The 26,234-nt window shown below is 34.6% G+C and overlaps 1 protein-coding gene across 1 annotated transcript; it reads right to left on the reverse strand.

Moving 5' to 3' along the window:
• Positions 1–22,798: 22,798 nt before the first annotated feature.
• LOC145077148 (uncharacterized) lies at positions 22,799–25,235 on the reverse strand. The gene is made up of 2 exons (XM_079022920.1): positions 23,300–25,235; positions 22,799–23,201 (listed from the first exon to the last, which is right to left on the reverse strand). The coding sequence occupies exons 1-2, from the start codon at positions 25,058–25,060 to the stop codon at positions 23,100–23,102; spliced, it is 1,863 nt and encodes a 620-aa protein (XP_078879046.1). The 5' UTR covers positions 25,061–25,235; the 3' UTR covers positions 22,799–23,099.
• Positions 25,236–26,234: the final 999 nt, after the last annotated feature.

The following is a 26,234-nucleotide window of genomic DNA, read 5'->3' on the forward strand; positions in this document are numbered from 1 at the left end:
AGTCGGTTGAATTATTTGCTAACTAGAGCAATTGCCTTTTGAAATTCTTCTTCATCATCATACTCTGAATCAGCTTTGTATGACTGCGGTGAAGTGTCTGTGACAACCCGAAATTTATTCCGTCACTGTAACCCATTCCCGTTAATTAAATTTATTTTTATTGAAATTTTCCGTTAACTTTTGGGTTAGGCAAAATCAATTAAGACTTTTATTATGACTTCATAAGTGTTGAAATGAAATAAAAACACGTGAAACACCCACGATATCCCTTGAAAAGTTTTTAGTTACGACCAAGTCAGGTTACTGTTGGATTAATGTCTAAGTCCATAACTATAATTGGTAAGACTTGACCCAACCCGACATGGTCCATTTGGGTTGCATGGCATCATGCATTTGGATAGACTAAAATGAGAGAAATAACACTTAAGGTTTGTTAATATATTATAAGTTCTAATATATTAATAAGGTTATTTAATTAGTATTGATCAAGAATTAATTTGGAATTAATTAAGTGATCAAAAGGAGATTAATTAAATATATGGGTTGATTGTGTAAATCATTCATTCTTATATATGTGGGCTTGTGATCCAAGATTCCTTATGTTGGACTAAGTCCATGGGGTGACCCATGGATGCTCCATGGAGGTTAAAATACATGGAGCATAAGGAATGGGTAAAGTCATGAGTTACATGGTGTAACCCTAATAGCCACCATATAAAAGAATCCCATGGCTCAAGAAATCGGGGACTATGTGTAAATGTGAGGGCTAGACGATTTCAAGGAGTGTTCAAGTTTCTCTCAAGTTATTCCAAGTGTATTTGGTGTTGTGTGAACCATTTGAGGTGTCACACTTGGGGCACTAGGCACTCAAGCTTCATGAAGACTTTCTACATCAAAGAGGTATGTATTCTATCTTGTTACATTCATTGTTTTGTATGCTAGATTAGGATAATACCTTGGAAAGTTCTTATTTGCATGTATAATATAGAAAACATAGATACAAGGTATTTAGGGTTGCATGTACACTTAGGAGTGTTAGAATGATCAAAACCCAACAGTTACGACCATCTAATCGGGTATGGCCATAAACTCCGTTTAACGTCGGTATTGGGTAGATCCCCACCTGGCCACAAACTCAAACCCTATATAAGGGTTTGAGTAGTCACCATTTGAAGCTTTTTCCCACCCTCATAACTTTCTCTCTCTACTCTCTCTCTACAACTCAGGTTTTGATCAAAAAACGCCTCATTCAAGCTCCAAAATCGTAAGTAATCCTTCCTAGCTTGTTGTTTAGCTTAGTATCCATGCCAATTCGTTTTTGAATCATCCAAAAGCCCCAAAAACTTGTGTTTACGGTTGAGGAACACCCTCCAAAACCGTAAACACCCATAAGTGGGTTTTGAAGCCCCAAAACCCTTCCAAATCACTCCTAATGCTTAGCTATAACTTAGGGACTTGCATGTGTGAGCTTAGAACCCCAAAAACATGTCTTTAAGGGGGTAAACATGATTTTACGGCCCATGAACATTCATGGACCATAAACACCTTTTTAAGGTATTAAATTTCCCTTAAACACCTCCAAAAGCTTGCATTAATGCCTAGAACCTTGTACCCCTTCATTTGAAGCACCAAACAACGCAAAAACAAGCCACGCATGAGTTTACGGCCGTAAACACCATGTGTTTATGGCAATAAAATCATCAAGGGTCCTTCAAGAACCGTAAACCCCATTTCTAAGGTCATTTCAAGTCCTGATCACTTCCTAAGCCCTTGAATCAACCCTAGAACCTTCCCTTGTGCAATATAAGACCTTTAATCACCCAAAAACACCCCACCCATGAGTTTACGGCCGTAAACTCATGGGGGATATGGTCTTTGGTACGTAAACACCCCTAAGGGTTTACTCTTGAAGAGTAAACTCCTTAACGAGGCCATACACTCCTTAGATGCAACCCGTATCACTTCCAACACTTGAGATAAGGTGTTTTCGCGCATCGGAGTGTATTATCTTACTTAATTAGTGGTTCAATGTCTAATTAGATACAATTATGTATCACTTCATGTTAAATAGGACCCTCGCGTGTGTTCAAGCCCTAAATTGACACCTAGAGTCCTACCGGCACATCCTCGTCTGGTGAGTTCATACCCCTACACCTTTTCCGTGTTTTTCATGTTTTCAAGGGGGAATACAAGAAAAAGTACAAGGGTACTTGTACTCAAAATCCTTTTATTTCGTATGAAATGTTTACATGTTCAACATGCTTTTAACACAGGAAACCGTATTACCAACCGTTTAACTTGTAGAGTTTGTTTTCGAAACTAAAACAAGGAAAACTTGTGAAACTCATTATAAAATGATATATTTTATATTTCACAAAGGATTTCATGCCATTCATAAAATAGGATTTTCCATATTATATCTTGTAAATTCGTATTCTTAAGATTGGAGACACGTCCTTGGTAACACTCCACAGAGATACGCGAGTGTAGGACCGACCCTGTAACCAGAATCTTTCGGAGGGAGAACATGACTTGAGTGTATAGATCTATACGGGGCTGACTACCCCGCACCTTGCTACTAGCTACAGTGGTACCGACAGGTCTACGGGTGACAAAAGTCATAAAGTGATACTGGCCTTCTTACTTGCCATATCTAGTTTATCATATGGTTATAGAACTCGCAAACTTAGATAATGGAGATTTACTTTTAAGTAATAATGAACCTAGTGAACTAACCTCAAAGTAATAACTGTTTTGATTACTATAGGGTATCAGTAATACCCTTAGGTATTAGTTCACAACCTACTGATTAGTTTTATATACGTGTTAAGACTAATGCACTTTTCAAGGATAACCAAACTTTCAGGGAAACTTTACTTAACGATACAAGTATGGTAGATACTTGTACACTTCATTCCGGATCGATAACCAACCACCAACTTTTAAGGAAAATAAGGGTTTTTCCTGGGATAACATAACTTTTCATAAACAGGCTGTTTAACATATGGATAACCAAACTTCTTTTATAAGAAAATATGGGATTTTCTTGGGAAACAACTTTTCGTAAACTTAGAGGAACATTTTCTTTCACCAGAAACAAACCGCTTATGAACTCACCAGCTTTATGCTGATATTTCTAAAACTGCTTGTATTCTTAGGTTCACGTTAGACAAGTATCCCGCTTACTTTTGGAGAAGACGGTGCATATAGAAGTCTTGTATATACTTTTGTTATACTGATGTATATATAAACATGTATTACTATGCTTTCAAACAAGTGTAAATATTCTTATGTAATGTAATGGTTGTGTTTACTATGCTTGCTATGTACATTGGTTGTGATACTTTAAATGACGTCCTCCGCCCCGGAATGTTTCCGCCATCGGTTTCGGGGTGTGACAGTGTCATACGAGGTAGAGTAAGATTGATTTTGTGCTATGAGAGCAAGAGGTCCTCCGAAGTCAGCACAATCTTTAAGTACGGTGGATTAATGTGCTTGTAGTTCCCCATAGAGTTTCTAGAGTGACAAGGAATGAATCTTTCTATCGCCTTGGACTATCATTTTAGCCGTGGTCCAATGTCTTCCCAAGCCATTAAGAAACTGAAGATTTGTTTCATGGTTTCTGCGGATGGTACCCGCATTGGATAACTTGGTGACAATCAGGTTGAAGTTTTTGAAGGAGTCTTCCAAACTTTCGCCAGTATGAGCTTTGAAGTTGTTGAACTCATTGAGTGCAGTTGTAAGCTTCTTGTCTTGAGCTTGTTCTGAGCTTTCGTACAGATTCTTGAGAACATCCCGGATCTCTTTTGCTGATTTGCAATTTATGATAATTTCGAAGTTGTCAAGAGCAACTCCATAGGAGATTTCATAAAAAGCAACAACATCATTTTCCATTTTATCGAGATCATCCTTGGTGGGACGGCTCATAGCTGGTTGACCTCCTCCTAGTCTTGTTATAGCTACACCAGTTTGGACTGGTGTAAGGACTGGGACACGTGGTCCTTCTTCTACGGATCGCCATATATCTCTACCAAGTCTCCTTAAGTATCTTTCCATTCTTTGTGACCAGTGATGATATTCATTTGCAACCAGTATTGGGGCTCGATTAGAACCACCAACACTGTTGGAAACATTCAGAGATAACGATTGTGCCATATTTTGAAGTTTTTTTGTTTTAGAAATGAGCTTCAGTGGTTTAGAAGGCTCTTCGAAAAATCAGAGTTCTGATTTTCAAAAAACAACCACTATGGCTCTGATACCAATTGTTGAGAGAAAAACTTTGAGACACACTTGAACAAACGTTAGAACAAGTATATTGTGGAATAGTTAATCTCGACGGATCTAAAAGCTCAACAATAATATTTAGAGTTAGATGTTAGTGAGTTAGTTGCGAAAAAGTAAAGAAATGGAAATGACAACAATTGTTATATCAAGTATACACTTAAGCTGATTAATAACAAGGAATGCATTCAAGCCAAGTTAATAAGTGACATCAAACTTAGTGGTTAAGTCACAGAAGACTTGCTCCGAAGAGAGATTGTAATCGATTATGAAAGTAAGAAGAGTGAGTAAAAGAGATAGAAAAGATAACTTCAGAGATGTGTGTTCAGAATTAGATGCGTAAGTTTTAATACAAGAGAATGAGTTCTATTTATAGAGACTCACAAACTACACTAGATTACATCTCTAAGAGTAGCCATGCAAGGCATACTGGACAATAGAGAGTATTATAAAAGATAAGTAAAGTAACCTAGTAAAAAGGATTGCGGTAGATAGAGACTCCGGTTACGGTTGCTGATGAAGAGACTTGACTGCGGTGGCATGACAACTACGGTAGCTGAAGTTCAAAAGGGTCACTTTTGATTCAACATTTCGACTTATATGCCTGTACTAACTACTCGTTAAATCATGCACAATGATACTTTTTATAACATCAACTTACTGATGCATTTTATACCATCAATGCATAACCAACTCGTAGTCAACAAGTCATATATCTTGGTTTGAAGATTATATGATATTATCGTCTCACAATCACTCGTGATAAATTCCAAGAAGTGATTCAAGTGAACGTGGGTTTAATCCAATACTCAAATCTTATTTCAAGAGCACTCATGAATGTTGTAGCAAACTTTTGCTATGTCTAACACCTTAGACAATCTACAAGCCAATTCATGACAATCTAGCCTCATAACCAACTTCCAAAGTATGATCGACTGTGGATAGTTTGAATAATCTTATTATTCCGGAAGTCAAAACATGCAAAAGTGAAACAATAGTAAATAATTAACACAAGATAGTAACTTTACTTATAAATAAAACTCCTTTTATTCAATCATCAAATGTCAATTACAATTTAGCTATTACAAGTTTCTAAATATTTATCTAACCACTAAAACTAATATCGTCTGTTAGCCCAATGCCCCTTGTATGCTGCAAGTGCCTAACCCTAATCAGTCCCTTCGTAAGGGGATCTATTGGGTTGTCCTCTGATGATATCCTCTTCACAACGAGGTGTTCTTCTTTTAATTGATGTCTTATGAAGTGGTATTTTCTATCGATATGCCTGGATCTTCCATGATCTCTCGGTTCCTTGGTTAAGGTGATAACCCCTTCATTATTGCAGAAAATCTCCACAGGCTCCTTTATGGATGGTACAACTCCAAGGTCTCCGATGAAGTTTTTCAACCATATCGCCGCCTTCGATGCTTCGCTCGCTGCTATGTGCTCTGATTCGCACATTGAATCAGCTACAGTCTCCTCCTTGGAACTTTTCCATGTTATTGCTCCTCCATTCAGGGTAAACACCCAGCCCGAATGAGAGTGCAAGTTATCTTTGTCGGTCTGAAAACTGGCGTCACAATACCCTGTCACTCTCAAGTCATCACTCACACCGAGGGTAAGGACCTAGTCTTTAGTCCTTCATAGGTACTTAAGAATGTTCTTTACTGTAGTCTAGTGAGCTTTACCATGATTACCTTGATATTTTTTGACCATGCTCAAAGCAAAGGCCACATCAGGGCGAGTACAAGTCATAGCATACATGACCGAGCCAACTGCGGAAGCATATGGAACTTGACTCATCTCCGCTATCTCAGCCTCTATACCCGGACTCTGAGTCTTACTCAGCTTGGTATTGCTTTGGATAAGTAAGTCACCTCTCTTAGAATTCTCCATGTTGAAACGCTTCAAAACCTTGTCCAAGTAGGTACTTTGACAAAGTCCTATTAGTCTTTTACTCTTGTTTCTCAATATCCTTATCCCTAGAATATAAGCAGCTTCCCCAAGGTCCTTCATAGTGAAACACTTCCCAAGCCAGGACTTCACTTCCTGCAATGTTGGGATGTCATTTCCTATGAGCAGTATGTCATCTACATACAACACCAGAAAGCTAACTATGCTCCCACTAGCTTTGACATATACACAAGACTCATCCTCGCTTCTCTAAAATCCAAACTCTTTGATTTTCTCATCAAAACAAAGATTCCATCTGCGAGATGCTTATTTCAATCCATAGATGGATTTCTCAAGCTTACACACTCTAATAGGGTACTTTGCATTGACAAAACCCTCTGGCAGACACATGTAAACATCTTCAACCAACTTTCCATTAAGGAAAGTGGTTTTGACATCCATTTTCCATATTTCATAGTCATGAAATGCAACTATGGCTAACATAACCCTTATAGATTTAATCTTCGCAACTAGTGAGAAGGTCTCATCATAGTCAACTACATGAGTTTGAGTAAATCCATTCGCAACCAGTCACGCCTTATATGTGTGTACTTTCCCATCCATGTCGGTCTTCTTCTTGAAGATCCATTTGCACCCGACTGTCTTGCGATCTGGCACATTGTCAACCAAGTTCCAAACTTGATTGTCATACATGGACTGAATCTCGTTGTCCATAGCCTCTTTTCCATTTCACAGACTCGGGGCCTGCCATGGCTTCCTTGTAGTAATTATGTTCATCCAGATTTATCAATGTGCTATCACTGATAAATGTATCACCTTCAGCTGTTATATGAAAACCATGTAACATAGGTGGAACACTAACTCTACTGGAACGTTGCAGAGGTACGGATTCGTTAATCGGTTCAACAGGAGTTTCCTCTTTGGGTTGAGTGTTAGTGTTTGAGGTTCCTTCACCACTTAACTCTTGAAGCTCTTCAAGATCAATTTGCCTCCCACTGTCCTCTTGGCATATTGGTTCTCTCATCCAAAAGACTCCCCTCCTTGCAACGAAGACAACATTGTCACTCGGTCTATAGAAGAGATACCCAAAGGATATCTATCGGTATCCGATGAAAATACATCGCTCACAGCGAGGTTCGAGCTTGTCGTGAGTCTCTCGTCTTACGAAAGCCTCGCAACCCAAAACCTTTATGTGTGCTAACGAGGGAACATTCCCTATCCACATCTCGTGAGGTGTTTTGGCAACCTTCTTAGTTGGGACTAGATTAAGGATATGGGCGGCAGTCTCTAAGGCATACCCCCAGAATGAGATAGGTAACGAAGCTCGACTCATCATGGAACAAACCATGTCCAACAAGGTTCGATTGCACCCCTCAGTCACACCATTAAGTTGTGGTGTTCTAGGTGGCGTCAATTGTGAAATAATTCCACATTACTTAAGATAGTCTTGGAACTCGATACTAAGATACTCACCACCCCGATCGAATCGAAGCATCTTTATCTTCCTGCCAAATTTATTCTCCACTTCTTGCTTAAACTGTTTGAAATTTTCGTAGGTTTCTGACTTATGCTTAATTGAGTAGATATAGCCATATCAGCTGTAATCATCAGTAAAAGTCACATAGAAGCGGTTAGCATCCCTTGTGGTGGATCTGAAGGGTCCATACACATCGATGTGTATGAGATCTAACAGACCTTCACCCCTTTCACAAGTTCCAATGAATGGTGACTTGGTTATCTTTCCAAGCAAACAATATTCGCAAGTGTCATCCGACTTCAAGTCGAATGACTCCAAGACTCCATCCTTTTGGAGTTAGGCTATGCACTTCTTGTTGACATGTCTAAGATGACAATGCCACAAGCATGCCTTGTCCAAACCATTGGACAAATCAATATTCAACACATTATTTCCTAGGTTATCTACAACTATCACATTTTCATATATACCATTACAAGGTAATGCTTCAAAATAAAAAATTCCATTATAATAAGCATTTATTGAGCCAATCTTATTATTAAACGAAATAGTAAAACCTTGTTTATACAAACTAAGAAAAGAAATAATATTTCTCGCTAGATCCGATGAGTGACAACAATTATTCAATTCCAAATTTAACCCACTACTAAGCAATAAAGAATAAACTCCAATATTCGTGACAGACGACATTTTCCTATTTGCCATGATTAAGTTTATCTTCCCGTGCTCCACATCCCTACTTCCTTTTAGTCCCTGCAAATCAGAACAAATGTGAAATCCACAACCTGTATCAAGGACCCAAGAATTAGCATGTGATGAGTTATTAGAAAGAATAGTGTAAATACCTGCGAAGGTGGGCTTTATCTTCTCATCCTTAATGCCCTACAAGTAGTTGGGGCAGCTTCGTTTCCAGTGCCCCTTGTCATGACAATTAAAAGCACTCTGCTTCCCTTGGATTGGTAGAGGGCTTAGAAGGACCACCTTTGGTTCCACTAGAAGAGGATCCATCATGGGAATTTCCCTTGTAGCTCTTGGAAGGAGCCTTCCTCTTCTTTCCCTTCCCATGTCCAATCGCCAGAATAGGGGCAGTAGTAGTATTAGTAGGAGTGGATACAACTGACTTGCCTTTCAAGTTGCTTTCTGCAGTTCTTAGAATGCATTGAAGCTTGCTAAGAGTGACCTCCTCCTTGTTCATATGATATGTCATACGAAACTGATCATAACAAGAAGGCAAAGAGTGTATAATGATATATACGACCAATTCTTCATCAAAATTGACATTCAATTTCAGCAAGCGGTCCACATATCTCTGCATCTTTTGCAAGTGGGCCGTGATGGACTCTCCATCCTTCATTTTGGTTGTGATCATGGAGGCAATGATCTCATACCTCTCCTGCCGAGCACTTTAATGGTACCTTTCCATCAAATCTTGGTGCATCTCGAAGGGCTAGAAGTCCTCATAGAACTTTTGAAGCTCAGCAGTCATGGTAACAAACTAGCAATCATAATGCACGACACCTTTTTCGCGTCCCTCTCATGAACCCTGTATTCCTCGATTTGCTCGGGAGTAGCAGTTTGTTCATCAATCTCCTTCAGCTCTTTATCGAGAGCATATTCTTTGTCCTCGTAGCGAAGGGCCATACGAATGTTTCGAATCCAATCGTTAAAGTTTGACCCATCGAAGATAGTTCTACCAACCAAGTTCATGAGGGAGAATGAGCTAGAAGGGTTGGAACCTGAAGTATTGTTTGGGATAGGCATCTGAAAAGGAAGAAGAACAAAGTTTAGATTAGATGATAATCCTTAATATTACACCCAAATGAAATATTAAGGCTAGGACCCAACACAATATTCTACAATCCAGAAGAGGGATGTCGTAATCCAATTGTAAAATATCTGAAGGTAGGTAAATGACAATTATCAATTTCCACCATGAAAAACGAAATAGATTATAAAGCTTTAAATGAATTGAAATTCCTTGATTCTTTGACACTCATTGAACTTTTCAATGGCATGTTTAAATCTCAATTATGCCCTTCAAGTTTGTGACTGGGATACTGAGGATCATAAACAAAGTGTGAATAACCATGCAAATTTTTTGGTACTCTTGATGTCGCTTATCACCTAATCAATGTTCCGGTTAACCACATGCGCTCCATTGATCTATGACAAACATCAAGCTACCCTTTGCCACCCTTGACAGTCCCAAATTAGTGTGTCGGTTAACCACACACACTCCACTAACGACTCAGCAAGGTGCAAAGTGCAATTTCATGGAATAGCACCATTTTCACATTTTTCCTAAAGTAACTAAGATTGGGAATTTACTAGGGTTTAGTTACTTAATGATTTCATTATACTTATTAATGAGGATTAATGTCCTATCCTACCCGTTCGGCTAACGACCCTCCACCAGCTAAAGAAGCAATGGGTAAGAGTGGACACCCATTAAACCACCATTTTATAGGTAGTAACCTTATACCCCCCTTATAGACAGGCTTCATGAATGAGACCTACTAACGGTAAGACTAGTTTGTCTTATATATATATATATATATATATATATATATATATATATATATATATATATATATATATATATATATATAAGTATTAACTTTTAATATTATAATAGTATAAGGGTTGAATTTTAACTTTTAAAACTCTAGGGTTTGGAATTAAATTTTTCATTAGTGAGACTTTATAAATTCCAAAACTTGAGGGCAAGTTTTGAAACTCTTCAAAACTCTCCATTTCCATAACTTATGAGTTTAATGTTATTTTAATGGGTGAGACTTCTCATGTTCCATAACTTGAGGACAAGTTATGGAACTTATTAAAACATTTAGATCAATTCCAACAAATAAAATTATCATATAATTCATGATTGATCTAACTAAACTCATAAAGCAAGATAATATCGAATCAAAATTTTACATGTAACTTTGTTAATCATATAACCAACAATTGTCTTAAAACTTTGACAATTATCTTTTCATTGGATGAGTATAATGACTACCATATCAAAAAAGAACGAATTTTGTGATACAAAACAGTTTGTGGTAGTAATCCTAATCCAATATAGGTAAAAAAAAACCCAAAAATCTGCCATCAAACAGTGCAACTCGTCGAGCCAGGCTTTGGACTCGTCGAGGTCATCTATGGACTCGACGATTTCAGTTTGGCAGAAAACTTTTTTGAGTTTGCTTCAACTTTGAACAATGAACAATGCAACAATATAACTGAAAACTAGCCTGGCTCTAATACCACTATTGGGTTTTAAGCACAATAACACCCTTATGGTGCACATGCAACCCTAGATGCTTTGGATCTTAGTTTTCTCAATTATACATGCAATATTGTTTCCAAAGCATAAAGCCTAAACTAGCATAAAAAACTTTGAGATATACAACATAAAACCAAAGTAGATGAATACCTCTTAATGTAGCTTAGAGTTCTTAGCCTTCAAAAGCTTTAGCACCTCAAATATGATGCCTCTAATGTGTCACAAACACCAAGTGCAAAAGGAGGCTTATAAGAAGTGGATAAGAAGCTCAAAATTGGTTGTGTTCTTCTTGGAAAATGCTTGGGTCTGATTTTGGTGACTATGGGGATCATTTTATAGTGTGGGAAAGTCTAGGGTTACATCCATGCAAACCCTAGTTCAGATGACTCTTCATATCTCATGGGTTACATGGGTTAAACCTTTATGGACTATCACATATTTTTAGCCCACCTTAACCAACCATGGATCATTAGCCAAACTATAAGTATTATTGATTTACATAATTAATCCCCATATCTTTAATCAAGATCTTTAGATCACTAAATTAATTCCAAATTAATTCTTGATCAATATTAATTAAATAATATGATTTCTAAATTAATATATTATATTTATAATATATTAATAAACCACAAATAACCTCTTCTCAAAAAGTCCATCCTATCAAATTGCTTTGGTGAAGGCAACCCAAAAGGACCATGTTACAATCGGGTCAAATACATACCAATTATAGTTATGGGCTTAGACACCTAATCGAACAGATGTCAGTTCAACATAAGGTAAGGTTGTATGAATTATGCATTACTAATTATGATCATGTTCTGACTGTCCATATGATGTTAATACATGGGTTAATTGAGGTAGCTAAAGATTTATTCCCAGACATAGAACATAGGCAATATGCCAGACATGTTTTGTCTAACTTCAAGAAGAGATATGATGGTGCTCATTATGAGAAACTATTTTGGAATGCAAGTAAGGCATCAACTGAGCCTTTTTTCAATGTTGCAATGAAAGAGGTTCAAATGTTGAGCCCTTTTACATATGTGCATATTATGGGAAGGAATCTAAAGTCATGGTCCAGAGAATTCTTTCAGGAAGGAAGGGAATGTGATGTTGTTGAGAACAACTTATCTGAGAGCTTTAACAATGTGCTCTTAGATGTACGGAATAAGCCTATTATCGATAGTGGATTGAATACCTTTGAGATAAGAAACTTAAGAGAGTCACTTGGTGTTGAATTAGAAGAAAAAAACATGTATATGTAGGGTGTGGTAACTAAATGGATATGGTTGTGTTCATTCAGTGGCAACCATATCTTATGTAAACATGAATGTAGAGGTCTTTGTAGATCCTTTGTATCATGCAACCATATATATAAACACGTATAAATACTTAATAGGAAGCATGAATGGGAGTGCAATATGGCCCCCAATAGACTGCATAGGACCATTTCCACCACTAAAAAGGAAAATTCCAGGGAGACCCACTATTAAGAGGAAGAGGGACATTACGGATGTCGGTGGATCACACAGAGTGTCAAAGGCAGGAAAAAGGATTGACTATGGTTTTTGTAAGAAGGTAGGGCACAACAAGTCGACATGTGATGAATTTGAATACCCCCAAAAATAAAGGTAAAAAGAAAGAAGGTTCAAGATGTAGGTAGAAGTGGTGTGAAGAAGAGGAAGACACAAGACGAGGGAGGAATGGTGTTAAAAAAAGGGAAGGCAAAGGATGAGGGTGGAAGTGGTGTTACCAAGGGCAAGGGACATGATGAGGGTGGAAGTGTTGTTAAAGAAGGGAAGGGTCAACAAAAACTTACAATTAGACTAAGAAAGAAGTCAGAGAGGATACTTAAGAAAAAGTTGGCAAAAAAGGTGCATGGAAAAAATGGAGAAGGTGATACTTCAACCACACCAATAGACTTGGATTACATTGTTTGTTTTTATGTTGTCATGGTTATCTTATGATGTGTATGTTAAAATGTGTATGTGAGTGATTCAAACACAATTTCAAGAATAAAACCATGTACTTTGAATGTTGATAATTACAAGGTATGAAAATAGCCTTGTACTTTGAATGATGATTGTACTTTTTTATGTTCTTTAACATGTTTGTTTTGTACTTCTTTTGTTGTCAATTGTGCACCTAAGAATTCACTTAAAATAGCATTGTACTTTCGCATGTACTATCTTTTAAAATGAACACTAAAACTTCAACACAATGCATCCACCATTGTTGCAACAAGTCAACATCTGATTTGAAATGCATTAAAATTGTTTTGACCAACATCCAAAATATAAGGCCCAAAAAGATAATATGAAATATTTTTTTCATTAACATTCAAACCACATTTTGGATACACTAATTGATTCGTGAACAATAATTAGGGTAATCGGCTAATCGATACCCCCAAAACGCCATTACATGACTGTAATCATACGAAACAAACAAAACCCCCCAAAATTAGTCATCATAAACACATAAACTAACCAACATTACATATACTAAACCCGCTAACACCATTACCACCAAAATCAAGACAAACCCAACTAACTTTAGTACCTAATAAGACATCCACAAAACGATTTCGGTGGTCCATAAACCTACACTACTTGGAGGATCAATAAACCCATATCAAAGCAGCACCCAGTCCAAGAATTAAAATCCACACACTGAAATTGAACCTCTTCCGCATCATTTCCATCTGATCCCTAATTTCGATGAGCTCCATGGTGAATTTGTTTCTCATGTTTTCTATTTTGACCTGCATCTCCATAGCTAATAGCTCGTTATCAGTGGGGATGTCCTAAGTCCGACGTGTGGAATCCTCCGCACGAAAAGCTACTTGTTGAACCCATGATTGTTGGTAGGGATGGAAGTTATAAAGAGGGAAGGAAGATAAAGGGTAGACAATTGGTGCTTTGTAAGGGTAACAAACTGAGGACGTTTAACCCAAAAGGGGAATGCAAGTTTATATAGGGGACCACATGCCATGTAAGAACCCTTGCTCCTTAAGGGTTATACTGTTCATACCATGTAATACTCCAATTAGGTTGTGGTATCCTACGTGTAAGTCTACATTACCAGTATATTTAATTCGTGTCAAAGTAACCTAATGTAATGGGTTAAAGGAGATTTTAAAACGGTCATATGTGACTTTATTACCATTCTATAGCAAATAAACAGTTGAGTGACCTTTTAAACCAAAAATGACAAGTTTAATGGGCTAATATGACATTTTACCTTCTTTGATCTATTCATTTTATGCAAAATCAACATAAAAGTATGGCTCTGATACCACTGATGGGTTTTCTAGCTTATAAAAATACATGAGAGCGGAAAAACACTTAACCCTTAAGTTCACATGCAACTTAGAAATGATCTATGTTTTATCTATTGATAACAATAATCTATGAACATCAAGAAACCCTAAGGGAAGGCTATAGAAATCAAAATTCATATAGATCGAGGGTTACATTGAAAGCTAGCACCAAATGAATGGATGCCTCTAATGGCTTGTACCTAAAACCCTAGTAACAAGAAGACTTGCGGAGAGAGGATGCTAGAGGAGAATTTTGGCTCTTTAAAGAGTTTATATTGTTTGTGAAAATATGATGCCGAAGGACCCTATTTTTAGCTGATTGGAAAACCCTAGAAACCCTAATTTGAAATAAAATAATATTATTTCAAATCCAGAATTATCTAGTTTCATAATTATCCATAAGGAATGTTCCTAAAACCCAAAAAACCCTCCTTAATTTCGTTCAAGGGGTTGGAAGGTTCTGGAATACCTTCTTATTCAACTATTGAACAATTACAAATTTAGTCCTTAAACTTTCAATTTTATTTTTTTATTGCAATTTAAAACTAAGTTTTCGATTTGTTGCAATGTTGACCATTTATATGGTCATGGTCATTCGATTACCACTGTTGATGTTTCATAGGATGCATATGTCATTATGCAATGTTAGTGTCTTATGTCAAGTTAGCTATAATGACCGAATGACCATGTAAATGGTTAATTTTGCAACAAATCAGAAACATAATGTTTACATTACGAAAAAAAACCAAAATGTCAAAATTAAAAAAATAAAATAAAAACATAATGATTTTTATGCAATTTACGTAAATTATAATATATATTATATTTATCCAATTTAGTATTTGTTTACACGGCCTAGAATAATCTCGTTCGTTATATATATATATATATATATATATATATATATATATATATATATATATGTGTGTGTGTGTGTGTGTGTGTACCCTATTCTAATAAAACAATACCTTTATTGCCATGTGGCATCTCCTCAACCATCCTCAGCTTCTTTTTCCCACCTAAATTTATAAAGTGAAGTACCAAAAATATCCTTGTGATAGTTTAAAATATTGATGCATTAAATCAGGAACCATGAATTAGCAGCAAATCAGCAACAAAAATCGTAACAAACCAGGATCATCTCCAAATTTGAATTAATCGGATTTCGTATGTAAATAGATGCTTTCTTTAATATAAGAAGAAGAACCCATAAAGGCTATGCAGGAACCTATAGTCATTGAAAGATTATCAAAGTTATTGATGATGGTTTGTAATCATAGATTCAATGTCTCAAAGTTAAACGAGTTCAAAAGAAATTGATTACCAGATCTAGATGAATATCTAATAAGAATCATACCTAAACATGTTTTAAGGTTACAATCGGTAACCCTCAAACTAGTCTTAGTGAAATTTCTAATAATTCAATCTGAAGATGTTTATTTTGATGTCCAGACTATGTGATGCAATGATATCCACTGATGGGGTTAATTGGTATTCGTGTGCTGGGAGTCAAGTCAACAAAGCCCTCTCTCATCATATTTGTCACACCCCGCTAAAGCAGAAACGCAAGATATGACATCGATAAAGGTTTCATTGCAAAAGATAAAGATATATCACCATAGTAATAGTTAAAATTTTACAACCCATAATTATTAAAACAAAATACAAGTTTTTCCAAAATAACATTGTTCAAAAGATAACTTCATAAAATAACTTCCACACGATGCGGCATGCTTTATGATGATGAATATTTATACCCACTTACCAATTATTTCCTGAAAAAAGCATGTAAAACAAGGGTCAACTATGAAAATAGTTGGTGAGTTCACAAGTTTAAAAATCAAGATTTGGTATAAAACTTTCCATAAATACAAGTACATTGCTATAATGAGAAACAAAGTTTATTGTTATAATAAATAACAAGCTTGTATGTACATGAGCAAACAATGAGTTCACAACCAATCCTATGACCGATGCCCTACCAAGATCTATGCTTATCGTTCCATAGATTAATATGGTATCATGCACTCAAGCAATCGGGTGAGTGAGGAGTTGTCAATTCCTAATAGCGCTATTCATAATGACCATTGGCTCAAAGAGTTAATGGTTGGAGTAAAGTGGAAGGGACTTAAGACGATAAGGCCTCATGTTTTAACAATAACATACACATACACAACAAAATATAGCAATCAATTTTAATACAATTCAATATAAATACATCAATCATAATTAATTTGGACATGTTTTTCCACCCCAAAACATAAAAACCGAAAATAGGGGGAGGTGTGAATACTCATAATGTTTCAAGTAGCTATAAGTGGTGCCTCGGAATACACCAACGCTTTACTATTGGGATCCTACGACATCAAACACACTTTAGTGAGTTTCTATGTCGAAATCTAATGCTAACATACTAAATTCTACATATAGAGAAATGCCAAATTTTTGTTCTAATATTGGTTTTTATTAAATGGGTAACTATTTTTCTGAAATGGTGATATTTTATAACTCATGTGATTAAGATAATTTTGGATATTATTTTCCATATTTTTGTAATATTAATTAAGGGTATTTCAACACATTTAAAGGTGTTTTCAAACTCCTAAAATCCAAAAATATTATCAAACAGTTTCCAAAATTCATCAATTTTTACATTTTCATTCAAAATACAGTATAAGTCTTCCAAAAAATTTCCCTTGAACTTTTGATGTCTTTAACTATTTTTCCAAATTTTTAAGCCTTGATAACAATATAAATTCGTTAAAAAAAGAATCCAGATGATAAAAATTCCCAAAGTTTTTATATTAATGAAATTAAATATACTTAAGCTGGGAAAAATATATAAATGGGTTTCTAAACATTTTACCCCAATTTTATGATTTTTGTGAATTTATTCTAACAAAAATGGAGATAAATATAAAGAAGTTTCCAAAATTTCCCAAACTTTTTGTAACACTGTAATTATATATGTAGAAGCTGGAAAAAGTATAAAAGATATTTTTCAATTTTTTTTATTTTTATTTGTTTTTATTCTCTTGAATAATCATTAATTGGTGAATAATTACCAAACAGTTAAATTAAATTACCAAAAAATTTTTAAACTTCATTTTCAGCGAACATAATCCAGGAAAAATACTAATGGTGATTTTTATATATTATAATACGATTTTGTGGATTTAAGTGTATTTAATCTTAAAAAATATAAGAAAAATAGTATACGGAATATAAAAATCATCCAAATTTTTATTTAGAGTTATAATATATTATAAGGTCTTCTGGTAAATTTTCAAGATGTTTGGACGATTAGAACTATTTTTCTCATTATTAGTCCATTATAAATACAAAAATCGGAGAAAAATAGGTATGCAATATGAAAAATTCTGAAAATATTTTTATGATTATTCCACATGCATTAGGATCTGCGAAAAATACTATATAGCCTTTTCACATTACCTAAAGTGGTTTTATGATTTATTTGGATTAAACAAAAAGAAAATTCAAAACCATAGAAAACAGTAACAAAAATCAATGAGACTTACTAAAATGTCTTATTTACTTTAGGGGTCATCCACGAATTTACCTAGGGTTTATAGACTTCAGAAAGTATTTTAAATGATTTATGGCCTTGTTTTCTTGTAATAATTTTATTAAATTAAATAAATGATAAAAACTCTTGGAATTTTCCAGATCCTCATATCATCTTACTGGAAATTTGAGGAAATTTTATTTCGACCAGAAAAGGCTATCTAGATTTTTTTTATGAATAAAACCATTTACATGCATTATTAACAATGTACTTTGATCATCAAGCTTTTTAACTTGATGTGCATCACATGCATCATGGTTTGTAGACCATGCATGGATATATTTTGTTCATATTGATGTTTTCAAATGAAAAACTTGAATGCATAAGGTAGATGAACCTTTAAAACTTGTAAAAATCCATATTTTAGGGTTTAACATAAGTTTTGGTCCTTGGATTTCACCATTAAACAACATGCATGTTGTTTTTTGGGCGAAACCCTACCACCATCATCATCAAATTCGAAATTTCATGGATATGTTCATGTATGTTCATAAAGAATGGTGTAGAAGAAGGAGAGGTGCAAGAAAAACCTTTAAAACAATAAAGAAAAGTGAAGGAAGATGAAGGATTTTCGTGATTACATTGAAGAACAACCATAGAAGATGAAGATTTGAAGGCTGAGAGGTGTTCTTGGCTGGAGAATTTCGTGGCTTTGAGAGAGAAAAAGAGTGTTTGAGTGTGGGAAAGAATGGAGTGAGAGAGGGACATGAAGTGTAAGAATAGATTTAATGATTAAAGTTTTAGGGAAAAGAGAGTATGGGAGAGAGGGTGGACGAATTTTATGAGCATAAGAGAGGTCCTCTCTCTCCTAATTCAAGTTTATATACTTTCCCTTAAATTTTTATAAAACCCTAATTTTTTATAAAAAGACTTCTTTATTTAATTCTTAATTTATTTAAAATCTTTGTTTTTAACTAATAAATTATGATTAATGTTTGATAAATAAATTTTTATGTCTTTGATTATATCCCATAACTTGATTATTTAAATTTGATATAATGTGGTTCATAACAAATCTTATAGAGTTTTTCAACTTTTAAAGTTTATAAATTTGGATTTTTGGGCTCTTTAGGGTTTTTGGAACATTGTTTGATATTCACCATCATATTGAAATGAAATTAGAAGATTTTAATTTATTTTTAGGGTTTTATACTCTTTTTCAATTGTAACAAATGTTTGGAGTTCGTTCTAATTCGAGTATTGACATTTTCTACAGTAGCTTGACAACCTACTAGAATCGTAAGAGTCAAGTATATTAGTCCTAGATTTTAGTTGGATCCTAGTTTCTACAAGATTATGACCTAATTTATACTACTAGGCCATAACATGTTGTGCATATATATATGGTTTATAAAAAGATGCATGAGTCTGAGAATGACCTGAATTTGACAGTTATCACAATATTCTTTCTCTATCAATTTCTATCACTCCAACCATGTTTATTAGAATAAGCATGCTTGATGAACAAATCTGTAAATTTAAATGCACACCAAATCTTTGATGAAACGCCTTAATGAAAATTTTCTAATTTATTGCATTGTTTGATGATATTGTAGTGTATTGATTTCATAGATAATCTTCAATTATAAACTTTTAGTGACTGACGAGAATGAATTCATGATTTTTTTTCTCTCTTGAAACTGCAACGATTGAATGAATGAAATCAAGGTAGTTTTAACTGGCTGCACAAATTAGTGCAATCATGGGCGATCTTTATCGATTTTTAACAAGTGAACTCTTAGTCTTTCTAGATTTTTACCATATCATTGATTCTCACGGTGCCACCATGATCTCACACTTTCTCTATCTTTACACTAACAATCTTCTCCTAATCTGGTCTATGCAAATCTCTCTCCCCTAAACAAACCAATACCAAGTAAAATGAATTTATGTTTCCATGCAACAAGACACTCAATTAAAGGTTCTTCCAGGTATATGATTACAATAGACTTTGACTTTGAATGTTACATGAATGAGTTCTAATTTCAAGATTTATTGTAATATTCTTATATTTTTATGAAGATTCTTGAGTGTGGAAACTGTTTTGTAGACCTCAAAATTTTAATTTTTAATCAAAGATGCATATATTGCAACACTGACTGTTAAAGAACAAAGGTATATTCTTTTTTCCATTTTTCATTTTATTTTTCTTAGTTTTTTTATGTCATTTGGTCAATTATGTTGCGGCCTTTTATTATTTGTCTACTAGAGCATGAAATTGCACTCAATGACATTGCTGATCAGCTTGGAATGACGTGGTATGTCGAAATGATGATTTTTAAATATACGTACTTCGTTTCCCTTTCCGCTAATTTTTTTGGAAAGAATATATATTTTTTACTACGTATTATGCTATTACACAACTTAGAACAGATTACGCAGTGATTCATCATAAAATATTTTTCTTGGTTTGATTTTTGAAAATAAAATGAAGAATTGGCTTGGAACATCATGGTTGAATGCAACTACAGAAATATCATAATGTCCAATAAACATTGGAGGACTTTATTTTACCTAACTACAGCATTGTGCCTTTTTTTCCTTATTAAAGCATTTCTCTCTGAGTAACTACCCAATTATAACATTGTATTTCCTTAATTTTACATCCAAAAAATGTTTTGAGAGACATAAACAATGGAATTTACAATCATGTCGTGATGTAAAGGTTCTACCCAGTCACAAATATATTCAACATCTACATTATTTTGTATGTTTGTGTATCTTTTTTGTTTTTGTGAACAAAATATTATTCCAATTTTTTAACCACGATTTTAGAATAACCAGAAACCAAATTCCAAAGTAAGTTGTTGAGGAAGATCATATCAACATCCTTGAGAAAGGTATATAAAAGTACTTTATGAGTTGTAAAATTAAACATTATGAAATGACGTGTATACTCCTATGGTTTCATTAGATGCTTGAAAAAGTTGAATTATATTTAAATATCATAATTTGATGCAACCTTTTGATTAATACTATATTATTTTTATATTGTATGCTAATGACTTGGTTTTTCAAATGAGTTTTAATTAAATTTACATGAGAATATGATTAATTAATTAAAGAATTTGAGTTGTTGATTGAAGAAATCAATGGACAAAATATATTTTTTTACCTTAACTTGCCAAAAGCTCAACCATGCACAATACCGTAATTTATTTTCGAATAATATTGACTAGTTGTGAAACCCGTATATTATACGGGTTGATTAAAACAAAATGTTAAATAGAAACGATTAAATGAGAAATTTATTTGAATTTGAAATTTGAAATAAATAAAAATTATGAGAAAAAAAACATGCAAAAAATAAATAAATTAAAATTATTGTTTAGTTATCAGGCCCGTATACTAAACAGGTTAATTATAACAAAATGTTAAACACAAAGGTTTAAATTGTAAATTTATTTGAAATTGAAATTTAAAATTTAAAATTTAAAATTTAAAATTTGAAATTAATATCATTATGGTAGGTTTTAATTTATGGAAACTAATTAATAATATATTAGAAATTGAAAATAAAATAAATGACAAGTGAAAAATAAATATATCTTTAAATTATGACAAAATGACATGTGGCAAATTGAATGAGAGAAGGACATGTGGCAAAATCATTCTTATTTATTAGGGTGTATATATATATATATATATATATATATATATATATATATATATATATATATTTGCCATTATTGTGAAATGAAGATTTCATGGAAAAAGATTATACCAATAAAATCTTACGAATCAATTTTGATAAAGATGGGAAACTTGATATCATGGTTATTAAGATCTGGATCTTGATCTTAAGGTTTTATAAATTTAAGACCCTACAAGCTAAAAGCAATTCCGATCTCATTAGGATTTGTATGAAACAAGATCTATAATGAGATCTTAAGATCCCGACTATGATTTTAAGATCTTAACATCATCCGATTCCACCTCTCTAGTTTTATTATATAGTCGAAAATGAAAAAAAAAATCTTTGAAATTGCGCATTGCAAGTTGTAAGAAGTTGGTTCTATATCGACATTTTAATCGACATAAGTTGGTTCTATATCAACATTTTAATCGACATCAAGAAATGATATATATTGCACACCCAAGACTTTACGAGATAAATTGAATATGAGTTTATTTTGTAAGGATCTTTCGATTCCGATTCAATCTTTAGATCACGATCTTGCAACACACAAAATGATCTTAAATAAGATCTCAATCTTGACAGACTTCCTTGATATGATACATAGATTTTATTTTTGGTCATTTTAATGATAACCCTTATAATCTATGAGTACTTGATAGGATCCAATTTTAGGCTATGTTTGGCGGACTAGCTGAAAAGCTAGCTGTTAGTTGAAAAGCTAGCTGTTAAATAAAAAGCTAGCTGATAAAAAATAACGTTTGGTAAAACTAACTGAAAAGCTAGCTGATGGCTGAAAAGCTAGCTGTTAAATAAAAAGCTAGCTGATAGCTGAAAAGCTAGCTGATAAAAAATCACGTTTGGTAAAACTAGCTGAAAAGCTAGCTGAAATATATAAAATTACATAAAAGGACATGTAAGAATATGTGTTTCTATAATTAATTAAAATGTGTATTTGGAAAATTTTAAAAAAGCTCCTAAAAAGCTAGTCTAAGTAGCTTTTCAAAAAGCTAGCATATCAGCTATTTTTTGGCTTACCAAACACGACAACATAAAAAAACTCGAAAAATAAGCTAGCTTATCAGCTAGCTGTGGCGCGCCAAACACAGCCTTAAGTAGCTTTTCAAAAAACTAGCTTATAAGCTACTTTTTGGCTTACCAAACACAACAACATAAAAAAGCTCGAAAAATAAGCTAGCTTATCAGTTAGTTGTGGCGTGCCAAACACAACCTTAAGTGATCACTGTAATCCCTTGGTCTGTTTGATGGTTTTCTTGTCCTTATTTGACCGGCTCATAGTATAACATAATCTTAAATAATGATTTTTGAACAAATGTTACATCTTGTTTGCCCTAAAAATCTAAAATGACAAACATGAAAATATAAATAAATGCATAATTACAAATACATACACTAGTCCTTCCAAAAAAAACCAAGCCTGCGAACTGTAACAGTAATAACAAAAATCAACTTCACACCACCCAACTCACATTCCCTCTTGAATTGGTAGCTTCCATGATTAATCATCATTCTAAAAAACGGTGTTCATGCAAAGCTTCGTATAATATCAAAAGACTTCACTGCTTCTTCCTCCTACGCTGTTTTGATTCCCTTTCGTTCACCCAAAACAAATTCTACATACAAATCCTTGAGAGCAATCACAACCGTCGTTATCAGTGGCCCCACTATCGCTCCCTACACAATCACACATCAAAAAAGTCATTAAAGATATCATGTCGCGTATTATCCATACATATTATATACTTTCATGGTGTTTCTTGTTCATTATTTACCTCCACCGCAGATGGAAAAATAGCAGCACCTCCGAAGATGCTAAGCCCAGTAAGATACGGATTATGACCAGGTATATGCTCTAGAATTTCACTATCACCATTATCAATCATCACAACATGAATAATAGGCAAAAAAATCGCCACTACGTATTTCCCTTCCATCACCAACTGTATAATCGCCGGAATTGTCGCCAAACAATACGGAAGCAACGGGAAGATAGGGCTCACGACTGCAAGTAAAGTCGACACATACAAGAAATGAATGTTGAAAAGTCTAAGCAAAAGACAAGTAAAACACCCCTGAAAGAAAGCAATCTCCGCCGTCGCTAAAAGTATGCCGGAAATTGCTTTGTCCAACACTTCAACACATCGTGTTCTTGCGTTCTTTGGGATCGGAAACATTAGCATAACATGCTCAGTTACACCTTTCGAATCCGATGTTATGAGAGCGTATAACACCCAGATGAATACCATCGATTGTGAAAGAAAACAAAAAAGACCGGCTGCTCCGGTTACTATCGACTCGATAACCACGAACAAAAGCTTAGTGCTGCCTCCCAAGATCGATTGACCACTGGCTAAAACTCTTTGTAGAATGTCTTTTCCTTGAAAAGCAATTTCTTTTGCTTTTTCGATTATATCTTCTCTGCTGATTTGTACTTCTTTGAAGAGAGCATTGACTTCTGGATAAATTGCAGCCCATTCGCCATTTTTGACGTGTCTTCTCAAGTTTAGAATCTTTTCTGCGAATGGATTTGGTGTTGTTAGTGCAGTTGAAGTTACATTAGAATTTGTCGATTTTTCTGCCATTACGTTTTTCATTTCATCGACAATTTCTGTCATGTTGTATTCTGCTGCTAAACTATCAATCTGTTCGTAAACTGTTCCATAAAACTGGGTTGTGTACTTTGCTAACATTTCTCTAACATCGTTTTCAGCCATCCATTGTTTGACACCAATTTTCTCTGCGTAATCGCTTTCTTCAACGCGTAGTTTGATCGAATAAACCGCGTCTCTCCCTTCAACTCCGATTTTATATGAGAAAAACATCGCTGCAACTAGAGAACCAACGATCATTCCCAATATTAATCCGATTGCTACGATGGTTTGTAATTTCTTCAAGATTCCTCTTGTTAGAAACGATGTGCGAGGTGTTCGTTTGAAGCTATAGCTTTTGAAAGACGAAACAACCGACATGCATTCGACATTGTAATTGGCCGTAAACATAAACCCTAATACTAACAGAGATGTAGCGCCAAGTCCACCAAATTGTTCATACGCCATAACGAAAACCCATAAAGACACCAATCGTCTGAACACAATCGAAAACCCACTTCGTTTCCTCTTCGGAGGATTGAAACTCCTCTTGTGACGACCGATTATTTTATAGAAAAGATCTTTGATTTCAATAATGGTTCCGATGAAAGCTCTGAACATGGATGCAGGTACGGCCATAATTGTATCTGGTATTCCTGATTCCAAGGGTCTGGTCCAAAATGAAACTAAGGTTTGTTGAATTCCTCGAAGAGGGATTGAACAGATAACAGCCCAAAGCAATGCCCGGAGATAATATTCGAGGATTTTACTTACACCGTAGAGAAGGAGAAGGGCGAAGGCGACGCCGGCGTGGGCCATGGCTATGTAGAGCGCCAATCGTATCTGAGGATCGTCGGTGAGGGAGGAACCTTCCATATCTGGGTCGCGTGGTGGCCGAGGCTTGGGATGGATTTCCGGTTTGAGGGGGGATGCTGATCGTAACATTTGTTTCTACAGCGGTTAGGTGGAGGAGATTGGATGGTTTTTTTGGGTGGAAAGATGGAACAAGTCCCATTTATAGGATGTTTGAAAGAGAAAGCATTGGACGATGAACCTGAAACACAAGAGAATTTGGGGAAACTGAAGGATGAAACGGATGGTGGTGGTGTTATGCGGCAATAGGCCCATAGCCATGCATGGAGATTGGAGCACACTACGAGAGGTAAGGTAAGGTCATCTCCAATGCATTTAACTCTTAAGAGTTCAATGGATTGTCATATCAGCATTCCACTAACTATACCATTTAATCTATTAAACTCTAATCTCCATTAAACTCTTAAGAGTTGAATTGATTTCCACATAATCATTTTAATTTTTTTTATAAATAATATTAATAAATAAAACTAGAATATTACATTAATTAGAAATTCAAAGTTACAATTACTAAATATTAATTAAAGATTACAATTTAGAAATTAAAAGTTACAAATAATATACTAAATAAAAAGTACAATATCTAAAATACAAATTTTACTTCATATTGTATTTTATCTTAATCTCGTCACAACGATTTCTCCAAATTTCACGTCCATCTTCCGACATGGTACTGGGATCCATGAAAATGATTGAAATTTCATCATTCTTTACCTTTTCTTCTTTAATCTTCATCTTTCTTTCTTTCAATGCATTCTTCATATCCAAAGAGTTTTGATAGCGTTCAAAAGTCTTTTTATTTTCTTCTATATGTTTTCAAGTATTTCATCAAGCCTATTACCAGATGACGAAGTGGAATTGGTAGCTTTCCCTTTTGCTGCTTTTTTTGCTGCATTCCTACCAATTGGACGAGTTGTAACTTCATCATTATCCAGGTTAATGAAAGATTCTGTATTTGATGAATACATAGATGCCCCATATGCAGTGCTTGAACCTTTCCATTTCTGTTCATTTTTAACGATATTCCAAATATGTTCGTGCCTAAAATCGGCACCATTTCTAGCATGATAATGCTCAAAAGTTGCACGTTTGAGATCATCCTCAGACCATCCACTCAGGTGTTGACTTTTCAACACTATATACATTTGATTAAATGCAACTGCAAATGGGTTCATGTAATGCCAATGCGTTTTGAGGTTGGCTTGAGTTCTTGCAACGTTCGACGTGTTGCTTTTTTCATAGTATG

This window comes from Lactuca serriola, chromosome 9 (genome assembly GCF_051521515.1).
Source record: "Lactuca serriola cultivar US96UC23 chromosome 9, Lser_US96UC23_V15, whole genome shotgun sequence".
Taxonomy (NCBI): domain Eukaryota; kingdom Viridiplantae; phylum Streptophyta; class Magnoliopsida; order Asterales; family Asteraceae; genus Lactuca; species Lactuca serriola.

Excerpts from the sequence above, each read along its gene's own strand:
- LOC145077148 (XM_079022920.1), bottom strand. The coding sequence starts at position 25,060 with ATGTTACGATCAGCATCCCCCCTCAAACCGGAAATCCATCCCAAGCCT. Across the intron at positions 23,202-23,299 it reads TTTTTCCATCTGCGGTGGAG|GGAGCGATAGTGGGGCCACT; the intron begins GTAAATAATGAA and ends GTGATTGTGTAG.